This window comes from Moschus berezovskii, chromosome 11, assembly GCF_049115385.1.
Source record: "Moschus berezovskii isolate FMDL1 chromosome 11, NW_MosBer_1.0, whole genome shotgun sequence".
Classification (NCBI taxonomy): Eukaryota; Metazoa; Chordata; class Mammalia; order Artiodactyla; family Moschidae; genus Moschus; species Moschus berezovskii.
Genome location: NC_142470.1, coordinates 88,775,961 through 88,795,597, shown reverse-complemented (window position 1 = coordinate 88,795,597; position 19,637 = coordinate 88,775,961). Strand labels below are relative to the sequence as shown.

At 40.5% G+C, this 19,637-nt stretch overlaps 1 protein-coding gene across 3 annotated transcripts in view; it reads right to left on the bottom strand.

Annotated features, from left to right (window-relative positions):
* EIF2AK2 (eukaryotic translation initiation factor 2 alpha kinase 2) overlaps positions 1-19,637 on the bottom strand; it is a 40,653-nt gene that overhangs the window by 16,585 nt on the left and 4,431 nt on the right. For 2 of the 3 annotated variants that reach the window (XM_055399375.2, XM_055399376.2), the window contains exons 2-11: positions 15,069-15,204; positions 11,948-12,068; positions 10,284-10,432; positions 7,662-7,782; positions 7,237-7,313; positions 6,972-7,071; positions 5,112-5,146; positions 3,508-3,573; positions 1,801-1,923; positions 399-515 (exon numbers count right to left, since the gene is read on the bottom strand). In XM_055399375.2, the coding sequence (XP_055255350.2) occupies positions 399-515; positions 1,801-1,923; positions 3,508-3,573; positions 5,112-5,146; positions 6,972-7,071; positions 7,237-7,313; positions 7,662-7,782; positions 10,284-10,432; positions 11,948-12,068; positions 15,069-15,187 (1,028 nt within the window). In that variant the 5' untranslated portion in view covers positions 15,188-15,204. The remainder of the gene's footprint in view (positions 1-398; positions 516-1,800; positions 1,924-3,507; positions 3,574-5,111; positions 5,147-6,971; positions 7,072-7,236; positions 7,314-7,661; positions 7,783-10,283; positions 10,433-11,947; positions 12,069-15,068; positions 15,205-19,637) is intronic. The other variant, XM_055399377.2, reaches the window with a different exon arrangement.

The window sequence follows — 19,637 nt, the reverse complement described above, 5'->3', positions numbered from 1 at the left end:
TCTTTGCGACCCCCATGGACTGTAGTCCACCAGGTTTCTCTGTCAGTGAAAGTCTCCAGGCAAGAATACTGGAGTGGGCTGCCATTTCCTTCTTTAGGGTGTCTTCCCAACCCAGAGATCAAACCCAGGTCTCCCGCATTGCAGGCAGATTCTTTGCCGTTTGAGTCACCAGGGAAGCCACAGAGGACAATTTTAAAAAAACGTTTTTTAAAGCAAATTTGCAGCAAGGAAAGGATTATTCATTGTCTCCTCATTTGCAGAATGGAGGCATAACGGTGTCTCAGAGTTTCTGGTTATGATTATTAAATGTAATAATTAGTGGCCTTATCCACTGACCCACACACAGTAAACAAGTTTCACTCCTCCTATTAAAACTATGATAGTTTCTTTTTAGTTACCTTGAAGAATTTAAGCTTTCCTCAGGATCATAATCAAGCCCATCCCAACAATTGTGGTAGTGAACAATATTTGGATGGTTAAGTGTTGCCAAAACTTTCACTTCACGCTCTACCTTCCTAGTTAAAATAAACAGTAAACATAAAAACATCAGTATCCATCCCTGATAATAACAAAACACCTTGAGCAATAGGAGACAATCACCAATATTTCCTTATTAAACAGCTGCCACAGTTCCCACACTGAGGTTTAGAATGGAAGCCAGCAGCTCTCAAAAGGAAAGAGTGAACACAGAAAAAATCAGCTGTTTTCACTCTCAACATAAGAAAAAAAAAACAATGACTAAAATTATTCCAAACCTCAGACAATTTATAAGTCATAGGTAGTACTCTTGTGAGCTATCAGTGATGCAAAAAAATTTTGGAGCTAAAATAAAAATCATCCATTATGTTTTATTTAGACGTGTGTTAAAATCACTTTGTATTTCAAAAGCAAACCCCATTTGGGCAGCAAGGGTAGGTAAACCAAGCAGCATGAAGAACCTAATTCAGAATTTTCAGTGTGTGGCAAAAATACACACAGAGGGTGATCTATGCAGAGAAACTGAAATTTCACTGCACAACGTGGGAGCGTTACAGGAATTCGTAGTTAAGAGTTATGTCAATCCTATGCTAAGTGGAGTACATAAATTTGAGATTTCAAGGATAAGAAAGGATAAGCAAACATTCTGCAACTTATATATGATGTAAAATTCATAGAAACAACTAAGTTGTGAAACGCCCAGGCCACATAAAGGGGCCAGGTGGAGGCGCTCTGGTTAACAGCTCCAGCTGCACTTGTAGCCACAGCCAGCATCACTGCCAGCCATGTGAGTGCCATCTCCAATGTCCAGCCAAGCCAAGCCAAGCTTTCAGATGACTCCGGGCTGCAAATGCATGATAAATGACTCGGGTGAGCATAGTCAACTCACAGGACCATAAGAGATAATAACAATTTGGTGTTTAAGCCACTGCATTTTGGTGTGGTGTATTATGCAATAATAGACAACCAGCACAATTATCAACTAGCTTTTACCTTTGGCAAATCAGTTCACATCTTTGAATCTCACTCTCCTCCTCTATAAGATAAGGAGATGAAACTAGAAAAACTCAAAGGTCACCTTGAGCTAAAAGATTTTATAACTGTAGTTCTCAAGACAGCCTCAAGGATAATCAATGGTATAACCATTTTTTAGTTAAAGTAACCACGGTGAAGTGAGGTCATTTCAGAGTAAGCCAAATATCATTCTCCTCATGAACGATATTTTCGAGGAGGACCAGAAAAAAAATATACTAATGAAGAAGAGAGATACACAAAAAGAATAGGGCAGGTTCACATTTAAATAAATAAAATATTACTACTTACTCATTATTATATTTAACACATTTAATAACGTAAGTCTTCTTATCAATTCTGTGTTTGGCTTTGAAAACTCGGCCAAATCCACCTAAGCCAATTGGCGTTACTTCTGTGAAATCCTTGACCAACCTTGAGAGATAAATGCTGCTGTTATTCTGAGGTTCAGCGTCCTCTGTTCCTCCACTCCGACCCTTCTGCTTTCCCTTAAAGGCGCTAGTGAAATGGACTGTATAACAAACAGGACTCTCCCCTTCTGAGTAGGAAGGATCCATTTCACAGAAACTCTTGAATCACAAAGGATAGTGCTTCCCTCTTCCCATCCCAACATAACAGATCACTCCTGGGAGTCAGTCACCACCTGACTGCACTAAAGAATGGTAAAGAATCTTTTATTCCAAGTATAAAACTTTAGAAAAGAGTGCCACACCAAGTTCCCTGCTACCACCAAGCTGTTATACGAGAAATGAGCCAGCTTATGTCTGCAGCTCTGGATTTCCCCTCTTTCTCCCGCCCCACATTCCATCATTAAGACCTGCCAATTTTCTTTCCAAAACACATCTGCGGGTGTCTGCCCACTTTCCCCCATTGGCCCAAGCTTCCAATAAGACTCCCGCCGAACCCTGTTCACAAGACACGCCACCTCCCCTCCTTCCTCTGCTCCAATCCACGATCCTCACAGCAATCAGTGTGATAAATACTACGTCTGATCACAACTATTGGCCGAATGCTTCCCAAGCCTGCCCCTGCATTCAGCAAAACCCAGAAAACCCTGACATGGGCTACCAGGGGCCACTTGTTTGTCCTTGTCCCCTCTCCAGCTTGTCTGGTGACCCCGGTTCCTTGGTCACTGCCCTCCCAGCACACGGCTCTCTCTCAGTTCCTCGGATGCTCACACCACCGTTCCCACCTTCGCCTTCCCACGCGCTCCTCTTTTGCAGAGCGCCAGGGGCTCCCCACCGCCCTGTGCTAACTCATCCCTCAGGCCTCCCCACAAATGTGACCCAGAGAAAGCCCTGCCTCATCCCTCACCCGAAATTCAAGGGTCCTGCTGCCGTGTCTAACCACATCATGGCTTTTCCTTCAGACCTCTGGTCACAGTGTGTAATTACTCACAAAAACTCTAGGAGGACAGGGGCTGTTTCTACTGTTCCTGCTATAAATATGATGCCCAGCACAGTGCCAGATATATACTAGGTACTTATTAAATATCTGGTGATTCTTTATTATTTCTTAAGCTTGTATTCGATGTTCCTCTGTTGCAAACAGGCCTCCTTTTTAAAAGATACTTTATTTAAGCCCAAACATGCGATCGACCACCAAAGGAACACTTTTCAAAGTAAAATCTGCTGTGAAGCTGGAAAATGGAAAACAGATTCAAATGGATCTATTCTGATTCCTGCAGGAGTAGTTTTGTTGAAAAAAAAATTACTGGTTTACAGAAATACTGGCTTTCAATATTAAAACCTCCCAGAGATGTCAGAGAAACCCACATGAGTATCACACAGACACCACACTCCGTTTGAACTCATCTAAACTGTACTCCTCCATGAGGCAATAATCCTTTGAGGGCCTGACTGAGCTAAAACAAACTGTTCAGGGAGAGAGATAACTTAACCTGCCTGATGTTCAACTGTCCCTTAAGAAACTTTTGTCAACGTTCGTACATGTATCCTTAAACAAATTCTTTTTCTTTTTCACGGTTTTCCCTCTTACCTGGGGTCCACGCTATGAATGTTTTCTTCTGTCCTCACAGGAGAGACAAATGTAGGCGCCAAAGTTCTAAAAGTTAAGAGAAGCACATAAATTCAAAACTAAAATCAAACATAACTTATTAAGAGTGGATTTTATGCTATGCACTGGGCTTTTTATATTATGAGTCAACTATTAGGATAACAGGGTGGCAAGGGCTAACCTTTTTCTTTACAAACAATGTGGTTCTCTGTGCTCTAACAATTTTTCACTGCTTTCCTGTGTTTTTCAGCCTTAACACATTCATTGCCAGCATGCCGCTAGCCTCTTTTTCTCCCTTTAGACTCAAAACCTTAGGAAATATGTCTCGTTGAATTCTCATCCTGGTTGTGTTTCCTTTGTCATTTATTCCTTGCTGGTGGTAAGCCTCCTACAACTGGAAGTCCAAATGCCACCTAAAACTAAACAAATACAGATTGTTACCTTCCCTCCAGGCTTCCCAGGTGGCGCAGTGGTAAAGAATCCACTTGCCTGTGCAGGAGACCCAGGGGATAAGGGTTTGATCCCTGGGTTGGGAAGATCCCCTGGAGAAGGGCATGGCAGCCCACTCCAGTGTTCTTGCCTGGGAACTCCCATGGACAGAGCAGGCTGGTGGGCCGCAGTCCACGGGGCTGTAGAGTTAGACACAACAATCTTCCCTCTAAGTCTCCGACTCCCTGAACACCATCAGCGCCATGACACTTGTCTGCGTCTCATTCACAAGGGACAATCTTCATTTCCTTTTTCCTTTGCATCTTCTTCACCCAGTTCTTTAACTCTATTCCCTCAAGTCATGTCTACTCTCCTTTCACAGTCTGTCCCACAAATTCTCCTCCTCCCTATCACCAGATCAGTCTGATGGCCTGATCATCTCACACACAGACCTCTCCTCTCTCCATCTGAACACCAGCATCTGGCGTCATCTTTCTGCAAGCGTTACCTACTGTACTGGTGCCTCATAGTGGCTCCTGCTGCCACCTTGCTCCCACTGCTGACTGTATTCACATCCTTGCTTTTCTCTTCCGTTCAAGAAGCCAAGTCTCCCTAATTTACAGAACATCTGATCGTTTATTTCTTCCCTGAGTTATGATAACATTTCTACCCTACCTGCTCGTCTGCAAAATAATACACTTCTCTCTCTTTTTTTGGTTGTGCCATGTGGCTTATGGGATCTTAATTCCCCCAACCAGAAACTGGACCTGGCCCTCAGCAGTGAAAGTGCCAAGTCGTAGCCATTTGGTCACCAGGGCATTCACATAATACATTTCTCATAAGAATACCTCTACAAACCCACTTCTGTCAGACTTGTCCAAAACAATGCCCTTAACCAATTACTCAACCAATAGCCCCACAGGCCTTTATGTCTACAATGTATTGTGTGCGTATGTTCAAAGACTTCTCTATGTATTTAAAATTATTTGTTCGTAGATTTCAAGATTTCTGTGAGCCTTCATCATGCTTTGGATTCCTGAAACTCCACTCAAATAAGGGCATACAACACAAACACTGGACTTCATAAATAAGGTGAATAAACTAGATCTGAAATAAAACTTCATTTCTAACTAAGTCCAATTCATGATGATACTCACCTCTTCACCTTCCTGGAATTATTTCTGGAACCGTCCTATAATAAAAGAAAATGGAAAATAGTTTCAGATGATTAAGTATCCTGCTTTTCTTGGCCATCCTTTCTCCTGTACTTCTAGATGGTTCTCTGACCACATTTCTTTGTCCTTAAGATTAACAACCTCATCAATGTATATGCTCTCAGTAAGCCCTGCTTTCAGTGTACCTGTCTATATCAATGCTCTCATCAATTACAGCAAAGACAGATACGATAAGAAGGTCAAAAAACATAAATTGTTGGGGCCCTGAGATTCAGTGGCTAAGACTCTGCACTTCTATTCCAAAGCAGGGGGAACGGGTTTGATCTCTGGTCAGGAAACTAAGACCCCACATGCTGTGCAGCACACAAAAAAAGACAGAAGTGCAGGGCATGTTCTACAGAAGCGCTGATTCTCCAGGTATAGAATATGGCTTCCCAGATGATCCTCTGGCCAGCAGATCTCTGCAAGAAACTATGCATTACAATTACTCACAGTGCTAGTAAAGGAAACAGATAGGGCCCAGGGATCTAGCTTAAAACATTTCTAGGACAGATCAATAATTTAACATTTAGCCAAAAAAGGGGAGTCTTTGACATATCTCTCAAAAATTAATATAGCTCTTCTTCAAGCATATTCACTTTTATTCTGGTAGGTGTTGTGGGTTTTTTTTTTTTAACAATTTTAGTATGTTGACACAGAGTGCAAACATCAGACTAAGATTTCTTGAGTTCCTATCACCCACCAGCCTCAGTTTTGCACAGTGACTGCATTATGATTAATTCAGACATTCTGTAAACGGAAAATATTTTCTCCAATCTCTTCTATTACAAACAATTTTGCAAAGAACATGCTGATACATGTATCTCTGTGCACACATACATGTGTTTCTCTAAAGGACCTATCCAGGAGTAGAACTGGCAGCAGAGCTGACACACCCTCAACTCCACTACACGTTGCCAAGTTGCTCTCTAAGACAGTCAATACCAATTTATACATCAGCCAGCAACATACAATACTGCTGTAACAGCACGTAATAGGTGTAACAGGAACAGAGCTGTGTCGACACTTAGAATAGCCAGACTCAAATTTTGCCAATCGGATGGTTTAAAAGTGGTATCTAGCTGTTGTTTTCATTTGCATTTTCCTGATTATTATGAAGTAAAGCATCTTTTCATATGTCTGTTGCCCCTTTGGGTATCTCTTTTCTAAACTATCTGTTCAGCTCTTTTGTACATTTTTTCTTTTTTACTGAGTTGCTTATCTTTTTCTTATTGATTTGTTTGTAGTTAAAAAAAAAAAGTATTTAACTGACTATGCCAGGTCTTTGTTGCAGTATGCAGGATCTCATTCCCTGACCAGGGATGGAACCGGGACCCTTGCATTGAGAGCATGGAGTCTTAACACTGCACCACCAGGAATGTCTTTCTAGATCTTTATAAATATAATACTATGGTAACACTAATCATTACCGCAAAAACTATCTGATTTTTAAGTTCAGTTTTTAAGTTTAGCTCTGATTTATTAAAACAGAAGCAGAAATCTATGAGTGAAACTTCTAAATACCATCCAATTGATAGAAGAAAAGAAGCCAGATTATAGGAATACATGAAAAATACTAAGGTGAGTAGGGAGAGAAAGATGGGAGTGAAGAGCAGAAAAATTTTGCATGTGAGGAATAGGGCTTAAAATAGAAAGGAGAGAAAAAAGACTGCAAAATATTTTGATTTAATAAGAGCCCATAAAAAAATTGAGAAATTATGAAAGGTACTGGAGGTCACTTTTAAATGGGGAAACACAAAGGAAAATAAGATTAACTAGGAAAGTTAGAGATTAATACTATACCCCTGGAGACATGGAAGAGCTGTTAAATGTGTCACTGTTATCATCACTTCTTTCTGATGCATTTGTTGAGAAGCCATTTTCAGATGGTGATTCAGAACTACTAAAAGAAAAAAGGACAGCTATTAGTTTATGAATTCTGCCTATTTTTTGTTGATCAGTAATTGCTTTTTCTAAATTCTCCTTCGACATTAAACATTCTCATAAATATCTGCTCTTTCAGGCTGCAATTTAAATTTGTTTGTCGCACTTGCTTATCCATACTTACGATGTATTCATTGCTGGAGAGTTTCTTTCGACATCACCACACACAGCATTGAAACAGTCAGAGGATTGGTCAGCTCTCTGAAAGATTTAAAAGTACAACTAAATGACTTCTTATAGTGGCTTAGTCTCTGTGAACCAACTCCCACATTTATTTCCCCAATTTACAAAATTCACAGCCATAAAGAATTACAGGATTAATACATTTTTATGGATGTTTGAAATGAATTTAAAAAACATTGAGCTGTCATGAGAACTGTGATCCTTCTGAAGCTTCATGGCCCCAGGGCTCACTGGTGGGACACAGAATAAAGGAGTGCTTTTGCTATGTGACTGGCTTTCTTGGCGTCATCTTAATATCATTTAACTTCAAATCAACTTCAGAGAGAATTTTAAAATATAAAAATCAAATCCCAAGGTAGTACATACCATTGTTTCTGATTCTATCTTTTCATAAGCCAGTTTAGCAGCCAACTGTTTTGCCTCCTGTTTAGTGGAACCTACACCAATACCATATTCTTTTTGTCCAATTTTGCATATATAACGAAACCTAGGAGAAATGTTAAAGAGTATTAAACGATATACCAAAAAACAGTAAACGTAATTCATGTGTTTTCAGGAAAAAAACACACATTAACAAAGGGCTAAATATAACACCAATTTAATAGATAGATTAATAGTTCATATCTTACTTAATTTAAAATTTCAATGAGGGCTTCCCTGGTGGCATTGTGGTACAGAATCTGCCTGTCAATGCAGGAGAAACACAGGTTCAATCCCTAATCTGGGAAGATCCTACGTGCTGTGGAGCCACTAAGCTCATGTGCCACAGCTACTGAGTCTGTTCTCTAGGGTCCTGGAGCCGCAACTACTAAGCCCATCTGCCACAGCTACTGAAGCCCACACATCCTAGAGTCCATACTCTGCAACTGGAGAAGCCACCGCAATGAGAAGCCCGAGCATGGCAACTAGAGCGTAGCCCCCTCTTGCTGCAACTAGAGAAACCCCACGCAGTAATGAAGACCCAGCACAGCCAAAAGTAACTAATTAAATAAATAAAAATTATATTTAAAAAAGCAAGGTTAAAATACATATATATATATATTTTTCAATGAGATGGCTAATCAGTTTACCAGAATAACCAGGATTGGCTAATAGCCCAGCTTCCATTCTCTAAGGAACTTCTAACTCTTTGCTTTCGTTGAAAGATGTGGCATTAAGGTACCAAGTGGTGATTTTTTTTAATTCCCCAAAAGTCAAAAGACATGGAGGCAGAGAAAGAAAAAAGAGATCTAATGAATTTTTCAGAGATGTTCAACTGGTATGATAAAATCCATAGAGGCTTGGAGGCAATGAGCCAAGCTTATCTAACTTCAGCTCTAACTGTAGCATTTTCTGCATGCCACCCTCCCAACACTCACGTACACAAAAACCTAAGCAAATCCTCACAATGCAAAAGTCCCATGCTGAAGTCACTTAATTTTCATATGAGCTATAAGGATGCTTGTAGTTAGGCAAGGAGCCTTGGACAATTATCAAAGAACTATATTTAAGGTGGCAAAGCAACAGACACGGCAATTTATATCATGGAGTTACCATGTAGTGCTACAGAATTATGGCAGTATTATTCGTCGTGGATGGAAACAGACTCTACCAGTGAGTCTTCCCCACTAGGCTCTGAAGGGAAATTAGGGAGCTGGGCTGAAGGACTCGATTATTTCTGTGGCTCCTGTTTTTCTTCAGCATACCCTGAACAGTCTTGTTTTCTTTAACAATCAAATGTTAAAGCACTAGGTGGAACCAAACAGGTGATCTACAGGAAAATAGCTCTTAATTTATGGAGACTGACTCACAGAATTCACTTTGACTCTTTCATTCCAGTGAATCCTATTACATTTTTGTCTTCCTGGTACTGGCCTAAAAGCCATTGGGGTGAACAGTAAAATTCATAGAACAGTATCCTAAAGTGGGTGTTTGGACTATTAGCCTTTTAGAATTTTTATCCTTTCTCTCATTTAACTGGTCGGTTGTAGCTGAGAAACAACCTTCTTCACACTCATTTCCTTTCTGCTTTTCCCAGTTCAAATTCATTCTTCATCCTCATCTCCAAAGTCTTTGCTCACTGGTGAGACGTTCTCATTATCTCTGACTGACCTTCGCATCCATCCCCCTCATATCCCTCAAATCCTGGTCTCCTCACCTTCCAGGGTGAAAACCCAGTCCTTATTTATTTATTTTTGGTTGCATTGGTTTTTTTTTTTTTTTTGCTTCGTGGGCTTCTCATTGTGGTGGCTTCTCTTGCCGCGGAGCACAGGCTCTGGATTGCAGGCTCGGTAGTTTCGGTGCTGGGGCTGAGTTGCTTCATGGCATGTGGGATCTTCCTGGACCAGGGATCAAATCCACCTCTTCTGCATTATTGGCGGGTGGATTCTTAACTGCTGGACTACCAGGGAAGTGTTTTTTTTTTTCCTTTTGGCCACACAGTATACGAGATCTTAGCTCCCCAACCAGGATTCGAACCGATGCCCCCTTCATTAGAAGCTTAGAGTCTTAACCACTGGACCAGGTTTCCTAAACCTATGGTCCACCAGGAACTTCCCTAAACTCATTCCTTCTAATACACAGTACTTGTCTAGAGAGTGACACTATTCAATAAAATCTGAAGGGCAAACATCTCTCTTCCGACAAGGATGGAAAGACACTCATTCCACACCTGTGGCAGGGCTCTCCTCACACAGCCACTGCGACCTCAGGGATGGGAAGGTTTTCACCACCTGCCCTCTCTTAGGTTTCCTGCAGACTATACCATCCAGAGACATCTCAGAAATAAAGGATTTCCCAGATTTGATTAACTGTGGGATATGGGTCCCCAGACTTCATCAATGAAGCATTTTAACATTTTCATTACAAAGATGTCAAACTGCAATAAGATCATAAAAAACCTTCTCTGCAGAATGTACCAAAAAGGACAGATATTTTTGGAAAGTTAGACATGAAAATAAGGTTGCTCTATTGCTTAGATATAGTGAAACAGAAGGAAAAACATCTCACCGTTCGGGCCCATCACCCTTTGATTTACATTCTTCATAAGTTACACATACTTTTTTCTTCTGGGAGATCGTATTAAGACGGCCTATGTAATTCTCAATGGGTGGTTTTTCTGGAATATTTGTTGTCAGCTGAGATGAAAAACTAACTGACTAAAAGAAAAAAAAACATAAGGATAAATTTTACAAGAAAAGACATTACCTATTTTCCCTTTACAGTTTCATAAGGGAAAACAAAATAGTTAATTTTTTTGTTTATCTAGGTAAAACTATAAGACTTTCTGACTTGTTTTATCTTTTGTAATCTCAAAGGACAAGATAACACACTGAAGTAAAGTTATATCCTGGACCACAACTTCACAGGAAACATGAATATAATAGCATTACTCCTTCCACTATTATCTGCCCCTTTTAAAATTCCCAATCTGTCAAAATCTTGTCCAAAGTTTTTCTACTTCGTTAACTTTGTCAAAGAAGTTTTGGTTTTATTGACCTTCTTTATTATATCTTTGTTTCTTTCACATCAATTTCTTCCCTTTTGTTATCACCGTCTTTCTTCTGCTTTTTCGTGGGTAAAGGTATTCTATTGTTCTTTTTCTGACTTCATGACTTGGTTTTCTGGCTCATTAACAATTTATAAGTTTGTGGGCTTTCCTGATTTATTTTGCTCAATTTTGATTAAAAGGGTGACATATTCAAGTAAAATTTTAAACAAATACATTTTTTTTTTGGCTGTACTGTATGGTACTTGGGATCTTAGTTCCCAGACCAGGGATCAAACCTGTGTCCCCTAAGGTGGAAGCCTAGAGTCTTAAACCACTGGACCATCAGGAAGATCCCACTGTGTGAGATTCTTCATGAAAGTATCTTGAATACTGAAATTCTGAAAAATTTTGAAAGTTTGAGAATGACCCATTTTTGTCCCACATGTAAAATGACTTCCTGCCTCATTTTACAGATGCTGCTCCAGTGTCTTCTGGTTTTTAACAGTGGCATGGGCAGCATGATTTTTTTTTTCATTTTTATATTTTGTATAAGTTCTTCTGCCTGGATACTTGTAGGATTCTTTCTTCATCCCTGGAGCTCAGTCCTTTCACAAACACCAATGCTGTTCTTGGCGGTTCCATATTTTTCAATATCTTATGAGCCGCTGAGTTGCTTCAATCTGCAGGTAGCTCTTTCTTTATTTCATAAACACTTTCTACTACTCGTTTCAGAGACAGCTTTTTCTGTACTACTCTGTTTGCATCTTCAGCAATACCAATTATACGTATGTTACTTTTGCATCATCTGCCCTCTACATATTAATATATCATTCTCCTCATGGTTCCTTCTATCTCTGTCCTTTTCCACTGCATTCCCTCAATCAGGTGGAGGGGATCCTTCCAGAACCTGTTAGCTCATTTCTCACTGTTTCCTTAGAGTATGTCACTGCTGTTAGCACTCTAAATAGGTATTGCCCCATCTTGCCCACTCTTTTTGAGGTGGACCTCTCATTCGGGGTTCTATAGCAATGAATCCAGGAAAAAGACTGAACTAAACTTTGAAAGCAACAGAACTTGTGAATGGTTTTATTCTGCATGTGAGTATTTTCTCACAGGACAGGGAAAAATATCATAGATATTTGTGAGTTCCCTATCACAATGGAAAAAACAGGTAATTACTCACCTTACGGTCTTTATTAATTATTTCCAAAGCTAATTTGGCTGCAGCATTTTTGGCTTCCTTCTTTGATCTACCTTCAGCCTGTGGATATTCTTTATCATCTATTATAACGCGAAATGTAAACCTGATTACAAAGAAAAATTCAAAGAATATCATAAAATTCATGCATTATTTAACTGGCATTCTAATCATAACTGCCTTCTGTGACTACCTTTGAAAATTTTAACCTGAGTTCCACATAGAATAATCATAAGGAATTTTATTTAGGCCATTCAGGTATGACCTAAATCAAATCCCTTATGATTATACAGTGGAAGTGACAAACAGATTCAAGGGATTAGATCTGATAGATAGAGTGCCTGAAGAACTATGGATGGAGGTTCATGACACTGAACAGGACGCAGTGATCAATACCATCCCCAAGAAAAAGAAATGCAAAAAGGCAAAATGGCTGTCTGAGGAGGCCTTACAAACAGCTGAGAAAAGAAGAGAAGCAAAAGGCAAAGGAGAAAAGGAACGATACACCCATGTGAATGCAGAGTTCCAAATATTAGCAGGGAGAGAGAAGAAAGCCTTCCTAAGTGATCAATGCAAAGAAACAGAGAAAAACAATAGAATGGGAAAGACTAGAGATCTCTTCAAGAAAATTAGAGATACCAAGGGAACATTTCATGCAAATGTTCAATAAAGGACAGAAATGGTATGGCCCTAACAGAAGCAGAAGATATAAAGAAGAGGTGGCAAGAACACACAGAAGAACTGTACATAAAAGATCTTCATGACCCAGATAGTCACGATGGTGTGATCACTCACCTAGAGCCAGACATCTTGGAGTGTGAAGTCAAGTGGGCCTTAGGAAGCATCACTATGAACAAAGGTAGTGAAAGTGATGGAATTCCAGCTGAGCTATTTCAAATCCTAAAAGATGATGCTGTGAAAGTGTTGCACTCAATATGCCAGCAAATTTGGAAAACTCAGCAGTGGCCACAGGACTGGAAAAGGTCAGTTTTCACTCCAATCCCAAAGAAATGCAATGCCAAAGAATGTTCGAATTACCTCACAATTGCACTCATGTTCAGTTCAGTTCAGTTCAGTTGCTCAGTCGTGTCCGACTCTTTACATACTAGCAAAGTAATGCTCAAAATTCTCCAAGCAAGGCTTCAACAGTACATAAACCAAGAAATTCCAGATGTTCAAGCCAGATTAAGAAAAGGCAGAGAAACCAGAGATGTCAAATTGCCAACAATTTCTGAATTCCAGAAAAACATCTACTTCTGCTTCATTGACTAAACTAAAGCCTTTGACTGTGTGGATCACAACAAACTGTGGAAAATTCTTAAAGAGATGGGAATACCAGGCCACCTTACCTGCCTCCTGAGAAATATATATGCAGGTCACAAACCAATAGTTAGAACCAGACATGGAACAATGAACTGGTTCCAAATTGGGAAAGGAGTATGTCAAGGCTGTATATTGTCATCCTGCTTATTTAACTTATATGCAGAGTACATAATGAGAAATGCCAGGCTGGATGAAGCACAAGCTGGAATCAAGATTGCCAAGAGAAATATGAATAACCTAAGATACACAGATGATACCACCCTTATGGCAGAAAGTGAAGAAAGAGCCTGTTGATGAAGGTGAAAGAGGAGAGTGATAAAGTTGGCTTAAAATTCAACATTCTAATGGCGAGGATATCCAACCAGTCCATTCTAAAGATCAGTCCTGGGTATTCATTGGAAGGACTGATGCTAAAGCTGAAACTCCAATACTTTGGCCACCTCATGCGACGAGTTGACTCACTGGAAAAGACTCTGATGCTGGGAGGGATTGGGGGCAGGAGGAGAAGGGGACGACAGAGAATGAGATGGCTGGATGGCATCACCGACTCAATGGACATGAGTTTGAGTGAACTCCGGGAGTTGGTGATGGACAGGAAGGCCTGGCGTGCTGTGATTCACACGGTCGCAAAGAGTCGGACACGACTGAGCAACAGAACTGAACTGAACTGAAAGAAAGAAAACTAAAGTTGCTCAGTCATGTCCGACTCTTTGCGACCCTATGGACTGTAGCCTACCAGGCTTCTCTGTCCATGGGATTTTCCAGGCAAGAGTACCGGAGTGGGTTGCCTTTTCCTTCTCCAAGGGATCTTCCCAACCCAGGGATCGAACCCAGGTCTCTCGCATTGCAGGCAGACACTTTACCCTCTGAGCCACCAGGGAAGCCCTGAACTGAACTGAACTGAATGGCAAATAGATGGGGAAACAATGGAAACAATGACAGACTTTATTTTCTTGGGCTCCCAAATCACTGCAGATGGTGACTGCAGCCATGAAATTAAAAGACGCTTGCTCCTTGGAAGAAAATCTATGACCAACTTAGACAGCATATTGAAAAGCACAGACATTACTTTCCTGACAAAGTTCATGTAGTCAAAGCTATGGTTTTTCCAGTAGTCATATATGGATGTGAGAGTTGGACCGTAAAGAAGGCTAAGCACTGAAGAATTGATGCTTTTGAACTGTGGTGTTGGGAAAGACTCTTGAGAGTCCCTTGGACTGCAAGGAGATCAAACCAGTCAATCCTAAGGGAAATCAGTCCTGAATATTCATTGGAGGGACTGATGCTGAAGCAGAAGCTCCAATACTTTGGCCACCTGATGCGAAGAGCTGATTCATTAGCAAAGACCCCGATGCTGGGAAAGACTGAAGGCAGAAGGAGAAGGGGACGACATAGAATGAGATGGTTGGATGGTATTACCAACTCGATGGACATGGGTTTGAGCAAGCTCTGGGAGACAGTGAAGGACAGGGAAGCCTAGCGTGCTGCAGTCCATGGTGTTGCAAAGAGTTGGCCACGAGTGAGTGACTGAACAACCACAACCACGCAGAATTCAGTCACCCCAAAAAGCAAAACAGCACATCATTTTGAAGCATGGAAGGTTTTATGCACCGTTTTTTTCTCTGGAGTCCTCTGAAGTTACCACTTTACATCGAAAAGACTCTCACCGTCTCCTCTGGCAGCGTTGCTCTCATGCTAAAGAACTGACTTCAAAATTGGGCCAAAGTTGCTATTCTCCCGGTTTTTATTTTATATGGATATACCCTTTCTTATAGCAACTTACGTATAATCATGTGGAGGTCCTGTCTTAGCCAGTTCACAATACTTAACTTCTACACAGTTCTTTTGTTGGTATTTATTAAGTTCTTCTATGTAGAAACATGGTGAACGACCAGCGGCCATTGTTTTCCTCTAGTAACCTACAAAAAAAAAAAAAAAAAGAGAGATGTTTGAAAGAAGTAATATACTCAGAAAATATTTAATTTCCCCAGTTCAGTTTAAGAGATAAAACAGGGTAAGATGACTCTCCTTTATATGACTCACTTCAGCCCCACATAAATCCAGAGAAAACTTTCTTACAAGATCTTTCTTTCCCTCTCGTAGACTACAAAATCAAGTTAATTTCTCTGAGATTTTCTACTTTCAAAACTCAACTGGCCAAAAAAGGATGAAGGTCCTTCTCCTTAACTTCTCTTTCTGCTTCCACTGAGTGTCAAGTACAAGTCTGTTCATCTGCTTAAAAAGAGAAAAGCCTGAAGGAGGAGAATTAGAATTATTTTTGTTGAGGATAAAAAGGTTGAGTGTATATATAAAGTTAATGAAATCATGAAGGATTTAGCTGTACGGACACAGATTCTCCTACGAAACCCCACAAAACTTCCATTTGAAATCTTCAGAAGTCAGCTTTAGGACAATTTACTTGGCAGACAAATTAGGCCCTGGTTTATGGTTCTCACTGGACGAAGATAACAACAATGATTCAAATTACAAATAAAATCTAAAGAATATAGAATCTAAATATAAGAGGAGCCAAAGCTATATAACTTTAAAAGTAAATATAAGGGTGAATCTTCACAATCTTAGATTTGGCAGTGGAATCTTAGCTATGACAGCAAAAGCATAGCAACAAAAGAAAACATAAATAAACTGGACCTCATCAAAATTAAAAACGTTTGCATATCAAAGGACACTATGAGGAAAATGAAAAGACGGTCTTCAGAAAGGGATTTTTATAAATAATATATCTGATAAAGACCTAGTGTCCAGAATATATGAAGAACTTTTACAACTCAACAATAAAAAGAGTTAAGAAATTTAAAAATAAGCAAAGGATTGAATAGATATTTCTCCCAAGAAGACAAACAAATGGCCAACAAGCACACGAAAAGATGTTCAATATCATTACTTATTAGACAAATACAAATCAAAACCACAACTAGATTCTACTTTACACTCACTAGGCCGGTAATAATAATAATAGAGAAAATAAATGTGTTGGTGAGAATATAGAGAAACTGGAAACCTCATATGTCGCTAATGGAATGTAAAGTAATGCAGCCTCTATGAAATTTGATGGTTCCTCAAAAAGTTAAACTTAGAATTACCATGAAAGTGAAAGTCACTCAGTCGTTTCTGACTCTTTACGACCCCATGGACTATACAGTCCATAGAATTCTACAGGCCAGAATACTGGAATGGGTAACCTTTCCCTTCTCCAGCAGATCTTTCCAACCCAGGGATCGAACCCAAGTCTACCGCATTGCAAGCGAATTCTCTTACCAGCTGAGCCACAAATACCACCCATCAATTTCGCCCCTTTGGTGTATATCCAAAGAAGTGAAAAACAGGTTTTCAAATACTTACACAGAAATATGCAAAGCAGCACTAGTCACAATAATCCAAAAGTAGAAACAAATCAAATATTTGTCAACTGAAGAAAGGTAAACACAGTGCTGTACATCTACACAGGGAATCTTATTCAGCCCTAAAAATGATAACATATTGAAACATGCTATAACATGGTTAAATGTCAAAACACGCTAAATGAAAGAAGCCAGACATAAACAGGATCATAGCATATGATTCCATTTATGTGAAACATCCAGAATAAGTAAATCCACAGACAGAAAGTGGACCCTGTTGACCTCTCGTTTATTGTTAGAAAGCTCTTTTGATTTTCCTTCATCCGAGGTCACAAGTTCTTTCTGACACTCCTTAATCTCCTCAGCCTTTAGATGCTGGAGTTTCCCCCAAGACTTGATCCAAAAACACTATTCTCTTCACTCTATACTTTCTCCTCAAGGTAATTTTTCTCATGGCCATGATTTCACAGATCATCTATTTGTCATTACCTCTGAAATTTATACATAATTTATGAACCTCTTTCTGAGTTTCAGAGCTGTCTATCCAACCTCTCCACTTGGAAATCTTGAATGGCTTTTAAACTCCAAAAATCCAAAACTGCATTTATAATCTTCCCTCAAACCGGTTTAGAGTTTCCTTCCTCAGAAAATGACTCCACTGTCCACCCATGTCTGAAAGCCATGAATCCGGGAGGCATCCTTGACATGTCCTTTCCCTGTCTTCTGATCTATACCTAAGCCCTGTCCTCCAAATCCTTTGACTTCTCAGTAATGTCTATAACCACCATCCTGGTTCAAGCCATCACCGTCTCACTCCTGGACTGCTGCAAGAACCTCAGAACCAATTCCTCACGGTTGCTCCAATTTCTTCTCTAACCTGCAGCCATCATGATTTTTTAGTAGAACTTCTTTCTCATTGTTGTAAAATATACATAACATGAAATTTGCCATTTTTAAGTGAACAATTCATGGGCAAAAGCATTTTCACAATGTTGTAAGCCCACCATCACCATCTATTTCCAAAACTCTTTTCATCTCCCCAAATAGAAAGTCTGTACCCACTAAACAATAACTTCCCATTTCCCTCCCCTCTCAGCCCCTGGTAACCACCATTTTATTTTCTATGCCTATACATTTGCCTACATTTGTATCTAGTATTAGTGGAATTATACAATATTTGTCCTCTTGTGTTTTAACTAATGTCTTCAAGGTTCATCCATGATGTATGAAGCATATATCAGCATTTCCTTCCTTTTTAAGGCTGAATACTATTCCACTGTATGGATATCCCACATTTTGTTCATCTATTCATCTTTTGATGAACACTTGGGTTATTTCAATCTTTCGGCTACTGTGAGTAATGATATGAACATTGTTGTACAAAAATCTATTCAAATGCCTACTTTTGAATCTTTTGAGCATACACCTAGAGGTGGACTTGCTGAATCATATGGTAATTTATAGTCAACTTTTTCAAGAATTGTCAAATTACTTTCCACAGTGGCTGTACCATTTTGCACTTCCATCAGCATGCACAAGGGTTCCAATCCTGAGGATTGGTTTCTCCAAATCCTCACCAACAGTTGTTATTTTCCATTTTTAAAACAGTCGTGTCATAATCTTTTAAAACCTCACTTCAGTCATGCAGCCTCCACAAGCCATCAAAACTGTTTTTGTAAAGGTTCCCGATGGCTCCCCCATCTCTGAAACTAGCAGTCTGTGGTCTGTTCTCAGCCCTTTTCTTCTTGTCACACACCGGCACAAAACGAGGTCGCTCATTCCTATCTTCCTCTTTATCCCTTTGCTTGGACATTTAAGACACCACCCTCTCCTAGTTTCCCTCCTTTCTCACAAGCTATTCCTTCTCTGTCCCCTTTCCTGGTTCCTCTTCATCATCCTTTCTTTTAAATACTGCATTGTCTTGGGGTCCAGGTCTCATATCTCCTCTCTGCTCTACTTACACTCACTCCCCTGGTAATCCCCTCAAGACTTGGAGCTTTAAATTCCACCTATACAGAGATGGTTTTCAAAAGGACGCCTCCCTTACCAAGTCTTTCCTGGCTCCCAGCTGCTTCTGACCAGCAAACTCCCTCCTGAAATGCTCTGGACTCTACCCGCTTAGCTGCTTCTGCCTGCTTAACTCCTGCTTCCTATAGATCTCAGCTCAAGTGTTACGTCCCACACCCCCTGGAAGAGATCCTGGTCTGATGCTCTACAGCTGCTACTGCTAAGTCACTTCAGTCGTGTCCGACTCTGTGCGACCCCGTAGACGGCAGCCCACCAGGCTCCCCCGTTCCTGGGATTCTTTAGGCAAGAACATTGGAGTGGGTTGCCATTTCCTTCTCCAATGCATGAAAGTGAACGTGAAGTCGCTCAGTCGTGACCCCATGGACTGCAGCCCACCAGGCTCCTCCGTCCATGGGATTTTCCAGGCAAGAGTACTGGAGTGGGGTGCCATTGCCTTCTCCCCTTGTCTCCTTTATTACAATTGCTAATTTAACCGACTGTCTTCCAAAAGAGACCAAGAGCTACCAGAAGCAACAAAGTCCAGAAGCAACAAATAGGAGAGGATAAGAGACGGCTGGAAGGGCTACAATGAAGCCAAATAGAGCTATGAGATAGAGGGGCGTTAGGAGGTGGGGACAGAGATATGAGGGAGGTGGTTGTAGATACAGTGGCAAGGGAAGACCCTTCTTAGGAGGCAATCCTGAAATCAAGCCTGGATGCTGAGAAAGTCCATCATGCTTAGATAGGGGGAAGAGCATCTTAGGCAGAGGAAATTGTGAGGCAGGCACCAGCATGGCTTTTGGAAGGCTAAGAAAAAGTCAAGGAGACTGCTGCACAGTGAACGAAGGGAAATGGTGGGATGTGAGTCAGACAGATAGGCAGGTGCCACAGCAGAGAGACCTTGAAGACACCGGCCAGGACCACGGATGTTATTCCAGCTGCAATGGGAGGCTCTTGGTGGGTTCTCAGCAGAGGGGTGATGT